Source organism: Anomaloglossus baeobatrachus, chromosome 1 (genome assembly GCF_048569485.1).
Source record: "Anomaloglossus baeobatrachus isolate aAnoBae1 chromosome 1, aAnoBae1.hap1, whole genome shotgun sequence".
NCBI classification, from domain to species: domain Eukaryota; kingdom Metazoa; phylum Chordata; class Amphibia; order Anura; family Aromobatidae; genus Anomaloglossus; species Anomaloglossus baeobatrachus.
In genome coordinates, this window is record NC_134353.1 from 697,198,912 (window position 1) to 697,218,862 (window position 19,951).

The window sequence follows — 19,951 nt, forward strand, 5'->3', positions numbered from 1 at the left end:
TGTGATGGAGCATTGTCCTGCATGAAAATCATGTTTTTCTTGAACGATACTGACTTTTTCCTGTACCACTGCTTGAAGAAGTTGTCTTCCAGAAACTGGCAGTAGGTCTGGGAGTTGAGCTTCACTCCATCTTCAACCTGAAAAGGTCCCACAAGTTAATCTTTGATGATACCAGCCCATACCAGTACCCCACCTCCACCTTGCTGGCGTCTGAGTCGGAGTGGAGCTCTCTGCTTTTTACTGATCCAGCCTCTGGCCCATCCAGAGTCACTCTCATTTAATCAGTCCATAAAACCTTTGAAAAATCAGTCTTAAAATATGTCTTGGCCCAGTCTTGACATTTTATCTTATGTTTCTTGTTCAAAGGTGGTCATTTTTCAGCCTTCCTTACCTTGGCCATGTCCCTGGACCGTTATTTTGGCCAACACTCTTCTTGCGACCCAGTTGGCTATTTGCCATGAAACGCTTGATTGTTCTGCGATCACGATTCAAACGTTTGGCAATTTCAAGACTGCTGCATCCCTCTGCAAGACATCTCACAATTTTGGACTTTTCAAAGCCCGTCAAATCTCTCTTCTGACCCATTTTGCCAAAGGAAAGGAAGTTGCCTAATAATTAAGCACACCTTATATAGGGTGTTGATGTCAGTACACCACACCCATCCTCATTACAGAGATGCACATAACCTGATTTAGGCTAATTTCACACTTGCGTTGAACGGTATCCGTTGCATTGCGTTGTGTGACGGATGCAACGGATGTGTTGCATATAGTGGCACAACGGATACAATGGATGCTGCAAAACAACGGAATCCGTTTTGATTTTTTTTTACAGTTTTACCGGCAGCAGAATATTGTGAACGATCAGCTGATCGCTCCCAGTAGCCGGCCGCCGGGTGATCAGCTGATCGCTCCCTGCAGCCGGGTGATCAGCTGATCGCTCCCTGCAGCTGGCCGCCGGGTGATCAGCTGAGCGCTGTCACTTGCCGGCGCCTGGGCATGCCGGCGGGCGGGCGCTCAGCTGAACGTTCGGCCACCGCGAGCCAAAATAAAGTTTGTGATTTTAAAAAAAAAAAGAGAGCATGCGCAGTGAAATCCAGAGGATTCCGCTGCTCAAAACAACGTTACATGCTGCGTTCCTCCCGCTGGGCGGAAGCAACGGAGCGTCGCCCAGCGGAAGCAACGCAGGTCCTTTTGGTACAATCAGTCATCCATACAAGTCTATGGGAAACGGCGGAATCCGTTAATGGATTCCGCTGTTTTACAAAAGGGCGGATTGTAACGGAAGGAAAACAACGCAAGTGTGAAAGTACCCTTACTTAATTGGTAGTTGGCTCTCAAGCCTATACAGCTTGGAGTAGGACAATATATATAAAAAGTATTGTGATCAAAATACTCAGTTGCCTAATAATTCTGCACACAATGTACTTTTGTGTAAAATGTGTAGTCAGGGAAGACAGGTTTTCCCATTACTGAGATTGAAGATGACAGTTGGTACTAGTAAAATTCTATGAAGAGGGGAGGAGGAGTTAGAGGTAGACAGACAGTTCCACTACAAGTTCCATAGAACTTCATGAGAAGCAATTCTCATTTCTGATTTCAGTTATGGGAAAATCTGTATTCACCGAATACAGATTTTACCCATGAATTGAGAAGTTTAACAACGAAAGATTTCGTCCAGGAAGAGGGGGTGGGGGGGGGAAATCTGATTTATTAAAAAAAAAAAAAGATATCTTACAAAATGTCTTATTTTTACTTCACTGTTGATTTAGTGAAAACAAAAAATAATGGTTACTCTATAAATATGGATTGTGCAATGACATCTGTAATATTCATTCAGTTAACAAACACCACATTAAAGTGAATCTGTCAGCAGGTTTTTGCCACCTCATCTAAGAGCAGAAAAGAAATTCTGAATCTAACGATATATCACTTAGATTACTAGGTTCAGCCGTTCTGACATAATCAAAGATTTAATTTTTTGCATGTAGCAGAGCCCATACAGCTGTCCCCACCTACCACAGGCTTTCAATTTAGGTATCAATAGACAGAAGCTGTTAATCACAGAGGGGACTAAAGGTCCAGTCACACTAAGCAACTTACCAGCGATCCCAACAACGATAGGGATCGCTGGTAAGTTGCTAGGAGGTTGCTGGTGAGCTGTCACACTGCGACGCTCCAGCGATCCCACCAGCAACCTGACCTGGCAGGGATCGCTGGAGCGTGGCTACACGAGTTGCTGGTGAGCTCACCAGCAACCAGTGACCAGCCCCCAGCGCCGCGTGGAAGATGCTGCGCTTGGTAACTAAGGTAAATATCGGGTAACCAACCCGATATTTACCTTGGTTACCACTGCACGGAGCTACACGTGCAGAGAGCAGGGAGCAGCGCACACTGAGCGCTGCTCCCTGCTCTCCTAGTACAGCACACATCGGGTTAATTACCCGATGTGTGCTGCAGCTAAATGTGCACAGAGCAGGGAGCAGCGCACACCGCTTAGCGCTGCTCCCTGCTCTCCTAGTACAGCACACATCGGGTTAATAACCCGATGTGTGCTGCAGCTACATCTGCACAGAGCAGGGAGCAGCGCACAATGCTTAGCGCTGGCTCCTTGCTCTCCTAGCTGCAGGACACATCAGGTTAATTAACCCGATGTGACCAGCAGCTAGCTATGTGTGGACAGAGCAGGACCGGCAGCACAGGCAGTGAGAGAGGCTGGTATCGAAGGTAAATATCGGGTAACCAAGGACAGGGCTTCTTGGTTACCCGATGTTTACATTGGTTACCAGCCTCTGCAGAAGCCGGCTCCTGCTCTCTGCACATTTAGTTGTTGCTGTCTCGCTGTCACACACAGCGATCTGTGCTTCACAGCAGGACAGCAACAACTAAAAAATGGCCCAGGACATTCAGCAACAACCAACGACCTCACAGCAGGGGCCAGGTTGTTGCTGGATGTCACACACAGCAACATCGCTAGCAACGTCACAAAAGTTGTTCGTTAGCAGCGATGTTGCTAGCGATGTTGCTTAGTGTGACGGGGCCTTAAGTTGAACTTCAGCTCAAGAGCTCCTCAATCAGACTAATGATAAAACTAGAAAGCTTAAGGCCACGTCACACACAACGAGATCGTTGCTGAGTCACAGTTTTTGTGACGCAGCAACGATCTCGCCAGCGAACTCGTTATGTGTGACACCTACCAGCGATCAGGCCCCTGCTGTGAGATCGCTAGTCGTTGCAGAGTGATCCGGACCATTTTCTTCAAAGGCGATGTCCTGCTGGGCAGGACGCATAGCTGTGTTTGACACTGTGTGACAGGGTCCCAATGACCGCCAAGATCGTTATACAGGTCGCTACTGTGACCTGTCTCGTTACTGTGTCGTTGGTAAGGCCTTACTGTGTGACATCTCATCAGCGACTTACCAGCGATCCTTATCAGAATGTATCGTCGGGATTACTGGTAAGTCGTTGTTTGTGACTGGGCATTTAAACTAACATTGCAGGTAAACAGAAACCTACTTTGAGGTAAGAGACACAGGGCTGTAAACTGAATGTTAACTCTTACAGCATGCTGTCTTCAGATTACATGGCAAAACTGTAACATTTTAAATGTTTTACAATCCCATATTCTCATTACAGGTCCTATTCATTATTCATTTGTACATGTTAAATATCTGTTTGCAAAACAAAATTGACAATCTTTTTGAAGGGATTTTCCAACTTCAATTTCTTTTGCTGACATTGTTGCAGCGATGTTGTCTACATTATAGCATGTGAACGCTGCAGCCAATCACTGGGCTCAGCTGTTACATGCTATCTACATAGGCAGCAGAGACCCAACGCTGGAGCGGGGGTGTGGGGTAAGTAAAGCTGTTTTTTTTGTTGTTTTTTTTTTCTCCCACAAAGCAGGCTTAAGGACTAACAAAACGTTAATCTGAAACCCCTATTAATGCCTGTCCATTGCCTGCAGACATGGAGGTCCTCGCACACCCTTTGACACCAGTTCCTGTGGAAGCAGTGAGGAATTCTCCGGAAGTACAATGAATGGGCAAAAGATCTTGAGTACAGGTGACAATAGAACCTAAATGAATACCAATTGTGTTCGTAACTTTTGGCATTTACGCTTTATCTATTCTCTTACTACAGCTACTAACCCTAAAGAGAAGGAGTCTCCTGATGAGAGCCTGCTCTGCTGCCATGAACCTAGTGAGTGAGGAAGACATTATTTACCATACAACTGGGAGGATTGTCTAATTACCGGTCTTCCTATGCATAATGCTCATTAACATTAATTGCTGTTGTATGCTTTGAGCTTACTGGTCCAGTATTTAATGACCATTATTTCCCAGTTCATCAGTAAGTGAAGTCTGATTATTTTCCACATGTCCTATAATGCCTCTAGTAGGGATGTGTTGGGTCAGAGGATTGCTGTGCATATATGATTGCAGTGCTTCCGCGGAGCAACTCTATGTGAGCATGAGTCCTCCTTGGGGTTGGAATGGTAATTACAGATGTTCTCCTAGAACTGTACCAGCTGTATCACAAATTGTATTCTAACCTGCAAACCTAAAATGACTTTCTGTACTATGCTGTCTATGCACATGTCCTGTTCACACCGCCTCTCGCTACTTGCATGCTTCTTCATGACTACTTGCAATCAGATGTACTGTTTTATGGTGGTGTTTGTTCAGTGGCGGCACATGATTTTCAGTTGGTGGTTTTAATCAAGTATTCCCAGTGCATGATGGGAAGAGATGAAGCTGAAGCATGGCATTGTTAACCTGATCTCTCTTTCTCTTTTCCTTTTCTCCCCTGTCGGTTGTGGCTCTCCCTCCAAATTTATTTGGTTGCACACGTTTTCTCATCACTTCATTCATATTCATTACTCCATATGTCACTATTGACTTATGTACTTCTTTTCTTTCCACTTTACCCAAAATTTTACCCTTTCACTTGTATCATAATTCCATTTTTCATTTTCACCCACCTTCTATTCAACTTCTTCATGCCATCTATTTTATCTGCCCACTATACTTCCATCTTTTGTTATTCCCATCATCTTTCTTTTACCACCTTATATCCCTTACACCTCCTTCATGTCTTTGGTCCTCTTTCACCTTTCCACATTCATAATACGATCTCTGGGCAGTTTTGATGCTGTCTGCTCCCCCCATAGTGCCTGGCTTCTGCTGCACAGTTGGGGTGGACTGGAAGTCCCTTACTACCCCAGCCTGCTTACCACTCACCACAGACTACTTCCCGGACAGGCAGAGCCTACAGAATGATTATACAGAAGGCTGCTATGACTTGCTGCCAGAGGCTGATTTAGATAGGTAAGAATGTAAGACAGAAGATCTTCTAAACTTAACGGGTAATAAAATACACCCTGCAATGTGCTTAAACCTTACTACATAAACATCCTCAAAGAAGTTGCCGATATCCAGGTATCTGGCCTTGTTTCAGGTCCTGACATGTCCACTTCCGACTTGGCACAGGACATCACTTTCGATGTCAACAAATCATCGGTGCTGTGTGTGAAGGGACTTTCTGACTGGTTATTTTAGTTTTTGCATTGACCATACTAAAAAGCTGGCTTAGCTAATGCAATTAACTAGTAAGCCAGCATCCTTCACACAGAACACTAACGTTGTCCTGTATCAAGCATGACCTAGAAGAGGACTTTCCAGGACTTAAGATTGAAGCTGATATTGAATATTGTATAAATTACTACATTAAACGGAATCTGTCAGCAGGTTTTCGCTACCTCCTCTGACAGCAGCATGTTGTGGGCAAAGAGACTCTGAATCTAAGGCCATGTGCGCACGTAGTGTAATTACATGCTTTTACGCTGCATTCTGCACCGCAGCGTCAAAGCGTGCGTCCTGCATCCCTTGCACAATCTATGTAGATTGTGCAAATTCCATCCGCACGTTGCTGTTTAGAATGCAGCGTTTTGCATGCTGTCAAAACGCTGCGTTCAAAGAAGTAACGTGTCAATTGTCTTGTGCGTTCTGAATGCTTTCTCCACTCTGTCTATGGGAGAGGCAGCATCCAGAACACACGAAATCTATATGAATTCTGCAGACACCAAACTTTCAGAACGCAGCTTTTCAGCTGCGTTCTGAATCGCACAAGCAGTGACTAAACGCTGCGGTGAAGAATGCACTTACGTGCGCACATGACCTAATAGTGTTTAACTTAGATAACTGGCTGCAGTTGTAAAGATACAATCAAAGGTTTAAAGGTGGTGTCACACACAGCGACAACGACGTCGCTGCTACGTCACCATTTTCTGTGACGTTGCAGTGACGTCCCGTCGCTGTCGCTGTGTGTGACATCCAGCAACGAGCTGGCCCCTGCTGTGAGGTCGTTGCTCGTTGCTGAATGTCCTGCTTCATTTTTTCGTAGTCTCTCTCCCACTGTGAAGCACACATCGCTGTGTGTGACAGCGAGAGAGCGACGAAATGAAGCGAGCAGGGAGCAGGAGCCGGCGTCTGGCAGCTGCGGAAAGCTGTAACCACTGTAAACATCGGGTAACCAAGGGAAGACCTTTCCCTGGTTACCCGATATTTACCTTCGTTACCAGCCTCCGCCGCTCTTGCTGCTAGTGCCGGCTCCTGCTCTGTGCACATGTAGCTGCAGTACGCATCGGGTAATTAACCCTATGTGTACTGTAGCTAGGAGAGCAAGGAGCCAGCGCTAAGCAGTTTTGCGCGGCTCCCTGCTCTTTGCACTGTGACATTGTAGCTGCAGTACACATCGGGTTAATTAACCCAATGTGTACTGTAGGAGAGCAAGGAGCCAGTGCTAAGCAGTGTGCGCGGCTCCCTGCTCTCTGCACATGTAGCGACGTTATGATCGCTGCTGCGTTGCTGTGTTTGACAGATAAGCAGCGATCATAACAGCGACTTACAAGGTCGCTGTTACGTCACAGAAAACGGTGACGTAACAGCGATGTCGTTGTCGCTGTCGCTATATGTGAACCCAGCTTTAGATTTAACCATAAAGCAGAGCGGAGTCCTATCTTTTCCACACCAGGCTCTCAATAAAGATTGTACATTCACTGTGATGTGTCAATCACAGGAGAGGGTGTGCAGAACTGCCATGCGACATTGTAATCCAGTAATGGTAATCACCAGGTGATAAAGCCTCTAATTTTAAGTTAACACTAGCACACAGCCTGATAAGAGAGGCAAAGTTGATTTTTGTCTTTAACCTCTACAGCATGCTGTCTTTAGCTTACATAGCAAAAACCTGCTGACAGATTCCCTTTTAAAGGGATTGTCCACTAGACAGTCTTATTTATGGGTCCAGGGAGGTGAGAAGAATGAAAAAAAAAATTCACTCATCTCCCATACTACAGATTTCTCCATAGTCAGCGGTGTGTTTCCTGAACCGTTGGTATCAACATCGGGTGGGGAAATCACATAAGCGCTGCAGCCAATCATTGTTCAGCCTGTGAACAAAGGAGCACATAAGCAGCTGCTGATTGGCTGCAGTGCTCACATGACTCCCACTTAATGTTGATACCAGCAGACAATTGTGGAACATGACAATATTGAGTAGTACTGTTGTGGACAACCCCTTTGAGTACATTTCACAGTTTTTTTAACTGGATCTTATTTGTTAATTTTGTTGTTCAACCATACAATAGCATTTGGATTCGTTGACAATATAGACTTGTGCTCTAAGGCAGAGGTCCCCAACTCCAGTCCTCAAGGCCCACCAACAGTGCAGGTTTTTGGGATTTCCTTAGTATTGCACAGGTTTTAATGTAATTACCTGCCCAGGTGCTGGTTCCAACAGCAGTGCAATGCTAAGGAAATCCTGAAAACATGCACTGTTGGTGGGCCTTGAGGACTGGAGTTGGGGAACCCTGCTCTAAGGGGCTGTTATTGTTACTGTATGTAAGCAGCATAAAATACAGTAAGAAGGTAACATTTAATTTCATGTTCAGTAGACGTGATGAAGAAGGTACTCAAATGACAGCACACCAGGTGTTTGAAGAATTTATATGCCAACGGCTCATGCAGGGTTACCAAATCATTGTGCAGCCAAAGCAATCAAAACCCACATCCACTGCTCAACCCCCGCTCAGCAGCAGCCCGCTCTACAGACGAGGTACTGACATGATATACTTGTATCTGCTGCAAATTGTCTTTTGAGACAGAAAGCCCCGTTGTAGTTAATCGTTTTCTTTGCCAGGCTTGGTGTCACGAAACCGCAGAGAGGAAGAAAATCAGTACTGGCTCAGTATGGGACGGACGTTTCATAAAGTGACATTCAAGGATAAGATAATCACAGTTACAAGATATCTGCCAAAGTAAGAAATTAAATAATGTCCTTTTATTATTATTAAAATTGTCATTTGAACATGTAGTTTTTTTTGTTTTTTGGTTTTTTTTATGCTTTTGCTTTTTTCTCCGCTTTTTCCCAGATGTATAACTTTTTTTTTTTTTTAATTTACTTTCCACATATGACATATGAGGGCTTGTTTTTTCTACTTTTTAATGGCACCATTCATTTTACCAAATAGTGTACTGAAAAATAGAAAAATTTCCAAGTGCCGTGAAAGTGTAAACATGCAATTCTGGCATTGTTTTTGGGAATTGTTTTTACAGCATACATTTCTTTATCGTTCCTATGGGAGACCCAGACCATGGGTGTTTAGCTTCTGCCTCCAGAGGACACACAAAGTACTACACTTAAAAGTGTAGCTCCTCCCTCTGAGCTTATACACCCCCTGGAGAACCAGATCTAGCCAGTTGATCACTTTGTGTTCAGGAGGCATACATCCACACATGCATTCTCATCTGATTTTTGATTTTTGGAAAGAGTTTGAAGAAAAGCGGATCCAAGTCTGGACTCCCGGCATGTCCCTTCTCACCCCACTGTGTCGGCGGTGTTGTTAAGGTTGATTCCAAGGCTGGAGCCTTACATGCCGCGCACCTTCACCATCCCTCCTGGGCTCTGGCTTGAAGTGGGAGCCAGCACGGTCTCCATGCTTAGCAGGAGACCGGTCTCCATCCGCAGCCCTTCAGGACCCTGCTGGACCGGAGCACTTATCCCCAGGGACTTGGAACCCGGCGTCTCAGCAAGCTAAGTACCTGAGACTTTTATATATTGGGGGTTCCTGTACTTTATTGTTGTGGGAGAGTGTGCTGATGTGTTTTTGTGACATTTCCGGCGGGTTCCCTGGCTGTCGCCTGAGAACCGCGCCGATGGTGCCTGCGCGCCGGCCGCACCGCTCAAATTTAGGCCCCGGCTTCGCCGGAGGCCTACTTTCGGTTTCACTGCCCTCGCATGTCACTCATGTAGAGGGACAGGCTCAGCTCCGCCCGGCGGCCGTTCTGCACAGGGAAGGGACACTCCTTACTGCAGTGTGTGTCTTCTCCCCTGTAGATCTCTCTATGGCCCTTCAGATCCCGCCCCCTCTCTTCGCTCCGGCGGCCATTTTCTCAGCGTTCTCTCTGCATTGCAGCGCTGGTCTGCAGCATCTCTGCTGAGTTGCTGTGCTTGGGGGTACGGGCTTCGGGATCTGGAGGGCACACAACACCGCTCCAGCGGTCTGGTAAGCCACAAACGGTCTCCGGTTGTAGACCTCTGATTATACACGAGGAGCAAGGCTCCAAAGCTGTATTCAGTATGCACTGCATGTAAGCTCCTGCTGCCTAAACCGAGCATATTCCTACATTGTGATGCCTGCTCTAACCTGGCGGTGCCTCAGACTGGAGTCTCACCCCCAGTGGTCTCTCAGGCTGCTCCTGCTCCTCTGGCTGAACCCCCGGCTTGGGTAGAATCCTTTTCTAGGTCTATCTCCCAGTCTTTTGCTGACTCCATGGGACTTCTGTCCAGGACTTTGCTGAACATGCATCAGCCCCTTTCACAGGGTGCCTCTGCTGCTAGGGGTCTCTCTCAGGACCGGAGCTCACAGAGGATTCATCATCTGGTCCCAGACCCCGTCCTTCTAAGAAGAGACGCAGGGTTCCCTCTCCTTCCTCATCCCGCGGCTCTGATTCAGGAGCTGACTCGCAGGACGAGGAGGATGTCTTTACGGGGGGCTCGGAGGTTAACTCCATGTACCCCATTGATCTGTCCGAAAGTGACTCAGATGTTAGTGATTTGATTGCGTCCATTAATTCTGTACTGGATCTCAATCCGCCAGTATCAGAGGAGCAACCCTCTCTGGCAGAAAAGCACCAGTTTACCTCGCCTAAGAGAGTAAAGAGTGTGTTCTTTAGCCACTCCAGTTTTCAGGCCGCTGTGACCAAGCCCAGAGCCTGTCCTGACAAACGCTTCCCAAAGCGTGGTTCTGATGACCGCTTTCCCTTTCCACCTGAGGTGGTCAAGGAGTGGGCTCATTCCCCAAAGGTAGACCCCCCGGTGTCTAGACTCTCAGCCCGGACCGTTGTATCGGTGGCTGATGGCACCTCTCTTAAGGATTCCACTGACCGTCAGATTGACCTTCTGGCCAAATCCGTATATGAAGCGGCGGGGGCTTCGTTCTCCCCGACTTTTGCAGCAGTGTGGGCTCTCAAAGCCATCTCTGCTTCTCTAGAGGGGATGCATTCCCTCGCCAGGGAATCTATGCCCGAAATGGTTACCTTAACTTCCCAAGCTTCAGCTTTTTCATCCTATGCCATGTCTGCCATGCTGGAGGCTTCTCACCGCACTGCGGTGGCTTCGGCTAATTCCCTCGCTATCCGCAGAATCTTGTGGCTTCGAGAGTGGAAGGCAGATGCTTCTTCAAAGAAGTACCTTGCTGGACTCCCTTTTGCTGGGTCCCGGCTGTTCGGGAAACAGCTGGATGAAATTATTAAGGAAGCTACTGGCGGGAAAAGTACTTCCATGCCACAAACCAAAACCAGGAAACCTGTCCAGGGCAGGAATCAGTCGAGGTTTCGTTCCTTTCGTTCCTCCAACTGGTCCTCCTCTAAGCCCTCGGCCTCGTCCACTAACTCAGCCAAGGGCCAGAAATCCAACTGGCGCCCAAAAGCGCGTCCACAAAAGACCGCAGGAGGTGCTGCCGCTAAGGCAGCCTCCTCGTGACTATCTGTCCGCGCCAGCAATGTCCTTAGTCGGTGGCAGGCTCTCCCACTTTGGCGACGCGTGGTTTCAACACTTCTCCGATCAGTGGGTGAGGGATATCATCTCCCACGGCTACAGGATAGAATTCTCTTCCAGCCCGCCAAACAGATTTTTTCTCTCAACTCCCCCCTGCTCCAAGGCCGCCGCCTTCTCACAGGCCGTGGCAGCCTTGCAGACCAACGGAGTAATTGTACCGGTTCCCGCCCGGGAACGGTTCAGAGGTTTCTACTCAATCTCTTCCTAGTCCCCAAAAAGGACGGTTCCTTCCGGCCCATCCTGGATCTCAAGCTTCTCAACAAGCATGTTCAGGTGCGGCATTTTCGCATGGAGTCTCTGCGATCAGTCATTGCCTCAATGACCCAAGGGGATTTCCTGGCATCCATCGACATCAGAGATGCCTATCTGCATGTGCCAATTGCAGTTTCACACCAGCGTTGGCTACGTTTTGCAATCGGAGAGGAACATTTCCAATTCGTGGCTCTCCCCTTCGGGTTGGCCACAGCTCCTCGGGTATTCACCAAGGTCATGGCAGCAGTGATTGCGGTCCTGCACCTACAGGGGTTGGCAGTGATCCCTTACCTGGACGACCTTCTAGTCAAGGCGTCATCCAGAGTGGACTGTCAGCGGAGTGTCTCACTCACTCTCGCCACTCTAGCCCAGTTCGGGTGGCTTGTCAATCTTCCCAAATCCACGCTGACTCCGACCCAGAGTCTCACGTACCTAGGGATGCAGTTCGAGACTTTGCCGGCACTTGTGAAGTTGCCATTAGTCAAACAGCAGTCCCTCCAACTGGCGGTGAGCTCTCTGCTGAGACCCCGCCGTTATTCCCTCAGGCGCTTGATGCAGGTGCTGGGTCAAATGGTGGCGTCAATGGAGGCTGTTCCCTTTGCCCAGTTCCATCTGCGTCCCCTGCAGCTGGACATTCTCCGCTGTTGGGACAAGCGGCCTTCCTCCTTGCACAGGTTGGTGGCTCTGTCGCCACAGACCAGGAGCTCTCTTCAGTGGTGGCTTCGGCCCCTCTCTCTGTCCCAGGGGCGCTCCTTCCTGGCCCCGTCCTGGGTGATTCTCACCACGGATGCCAGCCTTTCCGGCTGGGGAGCGGTATATCTCCACCACAGAGCACAGGGCACTTGGACTCCGTCCGAGTCAGCCCTTTCAATCAATGTGCTGGAAACCAGAGCTGTGCTTCTAGCTCTCCTAGCCTTTCACCACCTGTTGGCGGGCAGGCACATCCGAGTCCAGTCGGACAACGCGACAGCGGTTGCCTACATCAATCACCAAGGCGGGACACGCAGCCGCCTGGCAATATTGGAGGTACAACGCATCCTTCAATGGGCGGAGGACTCCAAGTCCACCATATCCGCAGTCCACATCCCAGGCGTGGAAAACTGGGAGGCAGATTATCTCAGCCGTCAAACCGTGGACAGTGGCGAGTGGTCCCTGCACCCGGCAGGTTTTCAGTCAATCTGCCTCAAATGGGGCACTCCGGACGTGGACCTAATGGCATCCCGTCACAACAACAAAGTTCCCGTTTACGTGGCTCGCTCCCACGATCCTCAGGCATTCGCCGCGGACGCTCTGGTTAAAGACTGGTCCCAGTTTCGTCTGTCCTACGTGTTTCCCCCTCTAGCTCTCTTGCCCAGAGTCCTGCGCAAGATCAGAATGGAGGGCCGTCGAGTCATCCTCATTGCTCCGGATTGGCCCAGGCGAGCTTGGTACCCAGACCTGCTCCATCTGTCCGTAGAGGTGCCGTGGCATCTTCCGGACCGTCCAGACCTTCTCTCGCAAGGTCCGTTTTTCCGCCTGAATTCTGCGGCTCTCAAATTGACGGCGTGGCTCTTGAGTCCTGGATCTTGACGGCTTCTGGTATCCCTCCTTGAAGTCATCTCCACTATGACTCGGGCCCGTAAGTCTTCCTCCGCCAAGATCTATCACAGGACTTGGAAAATTTTCCTGTCCTGGTGTCGCTCTTCCGGCCATCCTCCTTGGCCATTTTCCTTGCCGACCCTTCTGTCCTTTCTACAGTCCGGTCTGCAGCTGGGACTGTCCCTCAACTCTCTTAAGGGACAAGTCTCAGCTCTGTCAGTGCTGTTCCAGCAGCGTCTCACCCGGCTGGCTCAGGTCCGCACCTTCATGCAGGGCGCGTCTCACATCATTCCGCCTTACCGGCGGCCCTTGGATCCCTGGGACCTTAACTTGGTCCTCACGGTTTTGCAGAAACCCCCCTTTGAGCCTCTTAGGGAGGTTTCTTTGTTTCGTCTTTCACAGAAAGTGGCCTTTCTAGTGGCCATAACTTCCCTCAGGAGAGTCTCCGATTTGGTTGCGCTCTCTTCGGAGTCACCTTTTTTGGTTTTTCATCAAGACAAGGTGGTTCTCCGTCCGACTCCGGACTTTCTTCCTAAGGTGGTCTCTCCTTTCCACCTTAACCAGGACATTACCCTACCTTCCTTTTGTCCGGCTCCTGTTCATCGCTTTGAAAAGGCGCTGCATACTCTGGATCTGGTGCGTGCTCTCCGGATCTATCTGTCTCGCACCGCTGCTCTTAGGCGGTGCACCTCTCTTTTTGTGCTAACCACAGGTCGGCGCAAGGGCCTCTCTGCTTCTAAGCCGACCTTAGCCCGTTGGATTAGGTCGACCATTTCGGACGCCTACCAGTGTTCTCAGGTGCCTCCCCCGCCCGGGGATCAAGGCACTCTCGACCAGAGCTGTCGGTGCCTCTTGGGCTTTCAGGCACCAGGCTACGGCTCAACAAGTCTGTCAGGCTGCCACTTGGACATCCCTGCATACCTTTTCAAAGCACTACCAAGAGCATGCTCATGCTTCGGCAGATGCGAGCTTGGGCAGACGCATCCTTCAGGCGGCTGTCGCCCATTTGTGAAGTTAGGTTCTGCCTACTTCTTAGTTTTTCTGTTTATTTCCCACCCATGGACTGCTTTGAGACATCCCATGGTCTGGGTCTCCCATAGGAACGATAAAGAAAAAGAGAATTTTGTTTACTTACCGTAAATTCTTTTTCTTATAGTTCCGTATTGGGAGACCCAGCTCCCTCCCTGTTGCCTGTTGGCAATTTCTTGTTCCGCGTATTTTCACCGGCTGTTGTTGTTGACAGAGTCTCCGGTTGTTCCGGTTTTTGCTCTGTTCTACTTGTGGGTGGCTATTCTCCTTCAGCTTTTGCACTAAACTGGCTAGATCTGGTTCTCCAGGGGGTGTATAAGCTCAGAGGGAGGAGCTACACTTTTAAGTGTAGTACTTTGTGTGTCCTCCGGAGGCAGAAGCTAAACACCCATGGTCTGGGTCTCCCAATACGGAACTATAAGAAAAAGAATTTACGGTAAGTAAACAAAATTCTCTTTTTTTTGTGGTAAAAATGACCTGACAGTATGATTCTGTTCATCAGTTTGATTACAATGATACTAAACATGTCCATATTATTTTAGTAGTGGAAAGAAAAATCAGAACTTTGGGGAAAAAAACCCAAACAATTCTTTGTTTAGCTATTTTCCAAAACTTGTAATGCATCTTTTTTTTTTTTTGTTTTTCTTTTTGGTTTCTAGAGCCATTTGATACCTTATTTTTTGCGTGGCACAACAATGTTTTTATCGACCCTATTTTAGAATAGAATTGACATTATGATCTCTTGTTTCATCATCTTTTGAAGTATTGCAGTGACCAAAAAATGTAACTTTGGTGTTTTTGAATTATTTTTTTTTCTCTGCTTGTAGTGTTTACCGATTGGGGTTATTATTTTATATTTTAATAGATCAAACTTTTCTTAAGGCATCTATATAATGTATGTATGTATGTATGTATGTATGTATTTTTTTAAAACATTTGTTTTTACTTTTCACTATATTTATTAGTCATCTTAGGGGATTTCCACCTGCAAAGTCTGATTGCTTGTGCTATGTACAGCAATCTCAGAGTACACACCACAGTATTGCTGTATATAGCAAAACTAACATTCTTCTTTGAAGCCCAGCCACCAGCTGGATTTCAAGGGAGCTCCGAAATGACAATAGCAGAGGCCTAGAAACCCATTGGCACCCTGCAATCACATCACAGAATGCCGATGTGCTGTTAATGCCACGGTCAGAGTTTGACAGCGGCATTTAACAGGTTAACAATCGCATGTTAATCCTTTGTTAGAGGCAGGTCCTGGTTGTGACACACAGCCATTACCTGCCGTGTATGAGGCGAGCTCACACCATACACCCACTTCCGACTTGCACCGTACATGCACTGCGTATGTCGGTGAAGGATTAAAGTCCTCTATATAATCTGTATAAATTCATTGAGAAACAAACCAAAATCTTTTTGGATGGAAACAGAAAAATGAAGAACTATTTTAATAAGGTTGATTAAATATGTACACCCTTTTTAAACTAGTACTTTGTTGATGTACACTTTGAATTTATGACAACATTCGGTCTTTTTGGGTTGGAGAAAATTAGCTTGGCACTTTAGAATTGGCAACCTTTGTTCATTTTTCCTTGCAGTAGGGCTCCAAACGTATCAGATTGTGAGGGCATCTTCTGCGTACAGCGCCCTCTTCGGGTCAAACCATGGATTTTCACTTGGATTGAAAATAGCTGGTCAATACTGTCTTAAGCTACAGCCTTTATATTAATTTAGGAAAAAGCAGACTGCTATGAACCCTAAAACTGATGAGCTTTCATGAGATGTGGCAGCAATGACTAAACAACATTGAATTAGTGCGTAACAATTGTTTTTTTGTTCCCATTTCCACAGATATCCCTATGAATCTGCCCAGATCAGTTATACATACAACTTGTGTCCCTCGCACTCTAGCAGTGACTTTGTGTCTAGCTGGGTAGAATTCTCCCATGAGCGGCTGGAGGATTACAAATGGAACTATTTAGACCAGTACATCTGCTCTGCAGGGTCTGAAGATTTTAGGTAAAGGACATATGTAATAAAGGCTTTTGTGTCATTACTAAGGAAACTATTCATGAACTCACAATGCTTTTATAATATTCAGTCTGATCGAGTCACTGAAATTTTGGCGCACACGCTTCCTACTTCTCCCATCTTGTGTGGGACCTACAAAACGGATCACTGAAGGGGAGCAACGATGTGATCTGTATGGAGATCGGCCTAGATCGGAACAAGAGGAAGGTCAATTGTTGGATGGCTTTTTGCGTTTTGTCGAGGGGCTAAATCGCATTCGAAGACGTCACAGATCAGACAGAATGATTAGGGTAAAGCACAACTATTCTTCTGTAAAAGATCCCAGGACTACATGTCTTATTTTCATATTTTTAAAGATATATAAATATGAATGTATTCAGCATATATCTTGAAAACACATTGCTTACTTTTTGTGCAATAATGCATCAGTCAGTACGGCTGATAACACAAAAATTAAACCACAAAAACAAATACTATATATCTTTTTTTTTTTTTTAATAGAAGGGAGCAGGTATGAAAGGGTTACAGCTCCCCTCCCATCCTCCAGAACCTCCTGGACCACCAGTTGGAAAGAAAGGGACCTCTGCACTATCAGCTCTTCTAGAGATGGAGGCAAATCAAAAGTAAGTCCTTCACCTAGTGTATACATCATATCTAAGGCTAGGTTGACATTAGTTCAGTGTTCTTAGTCGAGCACTACGTCAGGGTTTCTATCAGATTTCCCGAATAACCGTATTCCCACAGAGCCATTCACTAGAATAAAGCCGTTGGAGTTGCTTTGGTCACTGTCTGGCTTCTATCCTGTGAGTATCTATCTTTCTCAGCCATGCCATTCATTCAAGTGGATCATTTTGTTGAGTCTATCGGGGCTTCCATTGGAAGACCTGACGTAGTGCTTGCCGGAGAGCACTGTATTATAGTGAACCTAGCCAAATTCATACATTGTGCACAAAGATATTAATAAACGGGCAATTCACTTTCAGAAGCTTAGGGGAGCAGCAGTCTTTAGTCCATGCTGGGAAGGCATCTTGTCAAGCCACAGACTCTGTTGTCACTCCAACGTATGTGGACAGCCCTCGCAAGGTAAGTAATAAGATGTGGTGTGTGGAAAGAGAATTCTGCATATCTTCTGGCATTATTTTGACATTTTGGATTCGCCTATTTTTCCAATTCTTGTTGGTCTGCGAAACTTATTGTACTCTGCTCATTCTGTCACTACCTCTCTTTATGCCTCTATCTGCGCTATCGCTTCCCTCTCAGGACGGGGCCTTCTTTATGGATTTTGTGCGCAGTCCACGCACCACACCTTCCTTCAGCTCTCAGGTTAGTGTCTGGATAAACTTGAGTTTGTCAGCATACACATTGCATGGACTTGTATAACTGTTAGCTGTATAATATGGTATGCTTATGTCCACTTATTTCACTTACTGGTGCTTGATAATAACACATTTATCTCATATAAAACAGTACATGTCGGCCATTAGTTATCTTGCATCCTGTGTATGTTATTTAATTCTGTTTAGTGTATACACGAGCATGTTCCATTAGAATAACCTACTGGAATTACACACACTTGCATGTCATGTTTATACTCACCTGTTTTATACTGTATAGTTGTGTATGTTGTGTGTATGTGCAATTTACACACCATATGGATAATATACACTCTTCTGAAACATTGAATTTAAGTTGTTAATTCAGCCGCATTGTCACAGGTTAAAACGCACAACCTTTTAGCCATGCAGCCTACCTTTACAATCATGTGAAAGAATGGCTGGTTTTAAAGAGCTCACTGAATTATCCCTTGGTACTCTAATAGGATGCTAACCTTGTCCGTTCGTGAAATGTCGTCCCTTTCTCAACACTCCACAACCACATTGAGTGGTATTTCTGCAAAATGTAACCATTTAGAAATCATATGAACTCCGCTACAAAGTGGAGGCCAGATAAAATTACACACCGGGGTCACTGAGTACTGAAGTGCATAAAAGTGGAAAAATAAAAATATCACGGGTTTCGGAAAATGGTGACGCAAACTCGTGTGTGTGTGTTGTTTTTTGTTTTTTTTTTATACAACCACCTTTTCACCACTTAAATAAAAAAAAACAAAAAAAAACCTGTACATTTGGTGTTTGCTATTAATCATAATGAGGTTGGAGACTCGGACTGCTATATTTACCATACAATGAATGCCCTAAAAACCAAACCCAAAAACAATGGCATAATTGCATTTTTTCACCATTTTTTTCCCCTTGGCAATTTTTCTCCATTTTTCAGCATGTTATCTGATAAAATGGATGCTTCCATTCAAAAAGACCAATTCGTTGTGCAAAAATAACCCTCTTGTGGCTGTGTCAACCAAAAAAATAAAATGTTATAGCTCTTGGAAGACGGGAAGGAGAAAAATGGAAGCTTAAAAACGAAAATTGGCTGTGGTGCCTAGGACTTCATGACTTTGGGTCTAGAATGTGATAGCTTTTGTAGGTGTAATGTTCAGGTTAGGTGTCCCAGTACTTTGCCCTTATGTATATGTTACAGGCAATGTATGAAAACCCGGCATTCTATAGAATACCTAGGCAATGTATACAATCCCTGCCATTTTCAGGCAAGGGATGTAATATTTGTGTTCTATACTTTCCCTAGGCATTACATAAAAAAATCTAGGTACTATAAAGAATGACAAGAACTGCTCAGGCAAGGTATGAAATATCTGGGTTCTATACTTTTCCTAGGCATTAAATATAATGTCTAGGTATTATAGAGAATGACAAGAACTGCTCAGGGCAAAGTCTGATATATTGCCCAGATTGGAAAAGTTAGCCATTACATAAAATGTCTAGGTGCCCAGATTGGAAAAGTTAGCCATTACATAAAATGTCTAGGTGCCCAGATTGGAAAAGTTAGCCATTACATAAAATGTCTAGGTATTATAAAGAATGACGAGAACTGCTCAGGGCGAAGTCTGAAATAATGCCCAGACTGGAAAAGTCGTTAACAAACAGTCAAAAAACTAATGATAGAAGAAATCCTAAATGAACAACAGGATATCTTTACTGGGAAAAACACAAAGAAACAAAAGTGTCATTCCTATTAGTCTTTAGTAACAAACAGTCAAAAAACATGAAAGAAGAAATGCAACATGAACAACAGGATATCTTTGCTGGGAAAAAAAAGGAATCAAAGTGTCATTCCTGACTATTTGTTGCAGCATGGGAGGCTAGAATGGGCATTTTAATGCTAAGGGCAACTGAGTCAGTTTCACAGAACTGCTGCCTGCTCTGTTCACCTGCTTTTGGACGGACCACCCCTGTAGTATTCTACACTCCACCTGTTTGTCATTTAGGTATTCTATAGAATAACTAGAAAATGTATGAACATCTGGTGTATTTCATATTTTGACGACCTATTTCCGGCATTTTATACATTGCCTAGGTATTCTATAGAATGCCTGTTTTTACACATTGCCGGTAACATATACACTAGCCTGAGTAGTTAATCCCAGAAAACGAAGTTTATATTCCTGGTTATCCAAGATCGAATACAGTTCCACATAAAGTGGCTGATGAAATAGTAATGCAAATTAATTTGGCCATGCAAATAATAGTGAAATAAGTCTTGTGAAAAATAACTGGCAGAATATTTGTATTGGGTAGGACAGTATTATACTTGCCTAGTCTGCATTATTGTTTTATATTTTTCTACTGCTTATTCTAAATCTGGAAATTTTTGATGTATGGCAGATTTCCATTGACCAAGGCGCATCTCCTTACACTGAAGGCAATAATGCTTTTGTACCAAACAATACCTCTCAGGATAGAGCACTTAACCATGCTGGTAACATAGGAGAACCACAGCTTCCCTCAGCTGAGGCGAGGTATGAAGTTACTGTATTTTGGATAAGGGATTTGGTAAAATGTGTGTTTTCTAACGCATAGAAT

The 19,951-nt window shown here is 45.7% G+C and overlaps 1 protein-coding gene across 1 annotated transcript in view; it reads left to right on the top strand.

The window, feature by feature from the left end:
• DEPDC5 (DEP domain containing 5, GATOR1 subcomplex subunit) overlaps positions 1-19,951 on the top strand; it is a 65,020-nt gene that overhangs the window by 28,004 nt on the left and 17,065 nt on the right. The window contains exons 4-14 of the mRNA XM_075322129.1: positions 3,967-4,064; positions 4,143-4,202; positions 5,173-5,329; positions 7,954-8,117; positions 8,202-8,319; positions 15,834-16,001; positions 16,084-16,303; positions 16,515-16,636; positions 16,997-17,096; positions 17,274-17,336; positions 19,754-19,887. Of these exons, the coding sequence (XP_075178244.1) occupies positions 3,967-4,064; positions 4,143-4,202; positions 5,173-5,329; positions 7,954-8,117; positions 8,202-8,319; positions 15,834-16,001; positions 16,084-16,303; positions 16,515-16,636; positions 16,997-17,096; positions 17,274-17,336; positions 19,754-19,887 (1,404 nt within the window). The remainder of the gene's footprint in view (positions 1-3,966; positions 4,065-4,142; positions 4,203-5,172; positions 5,330-7,953; positions 8,118-8,201; positions 8,320-15,833; positions 16,002-16,083; positions 16,304-16,514; positions 16,637-16,996; positions 17,097-17,273; positions 17,337-19,753; positions 19,888-19,951) is intronic.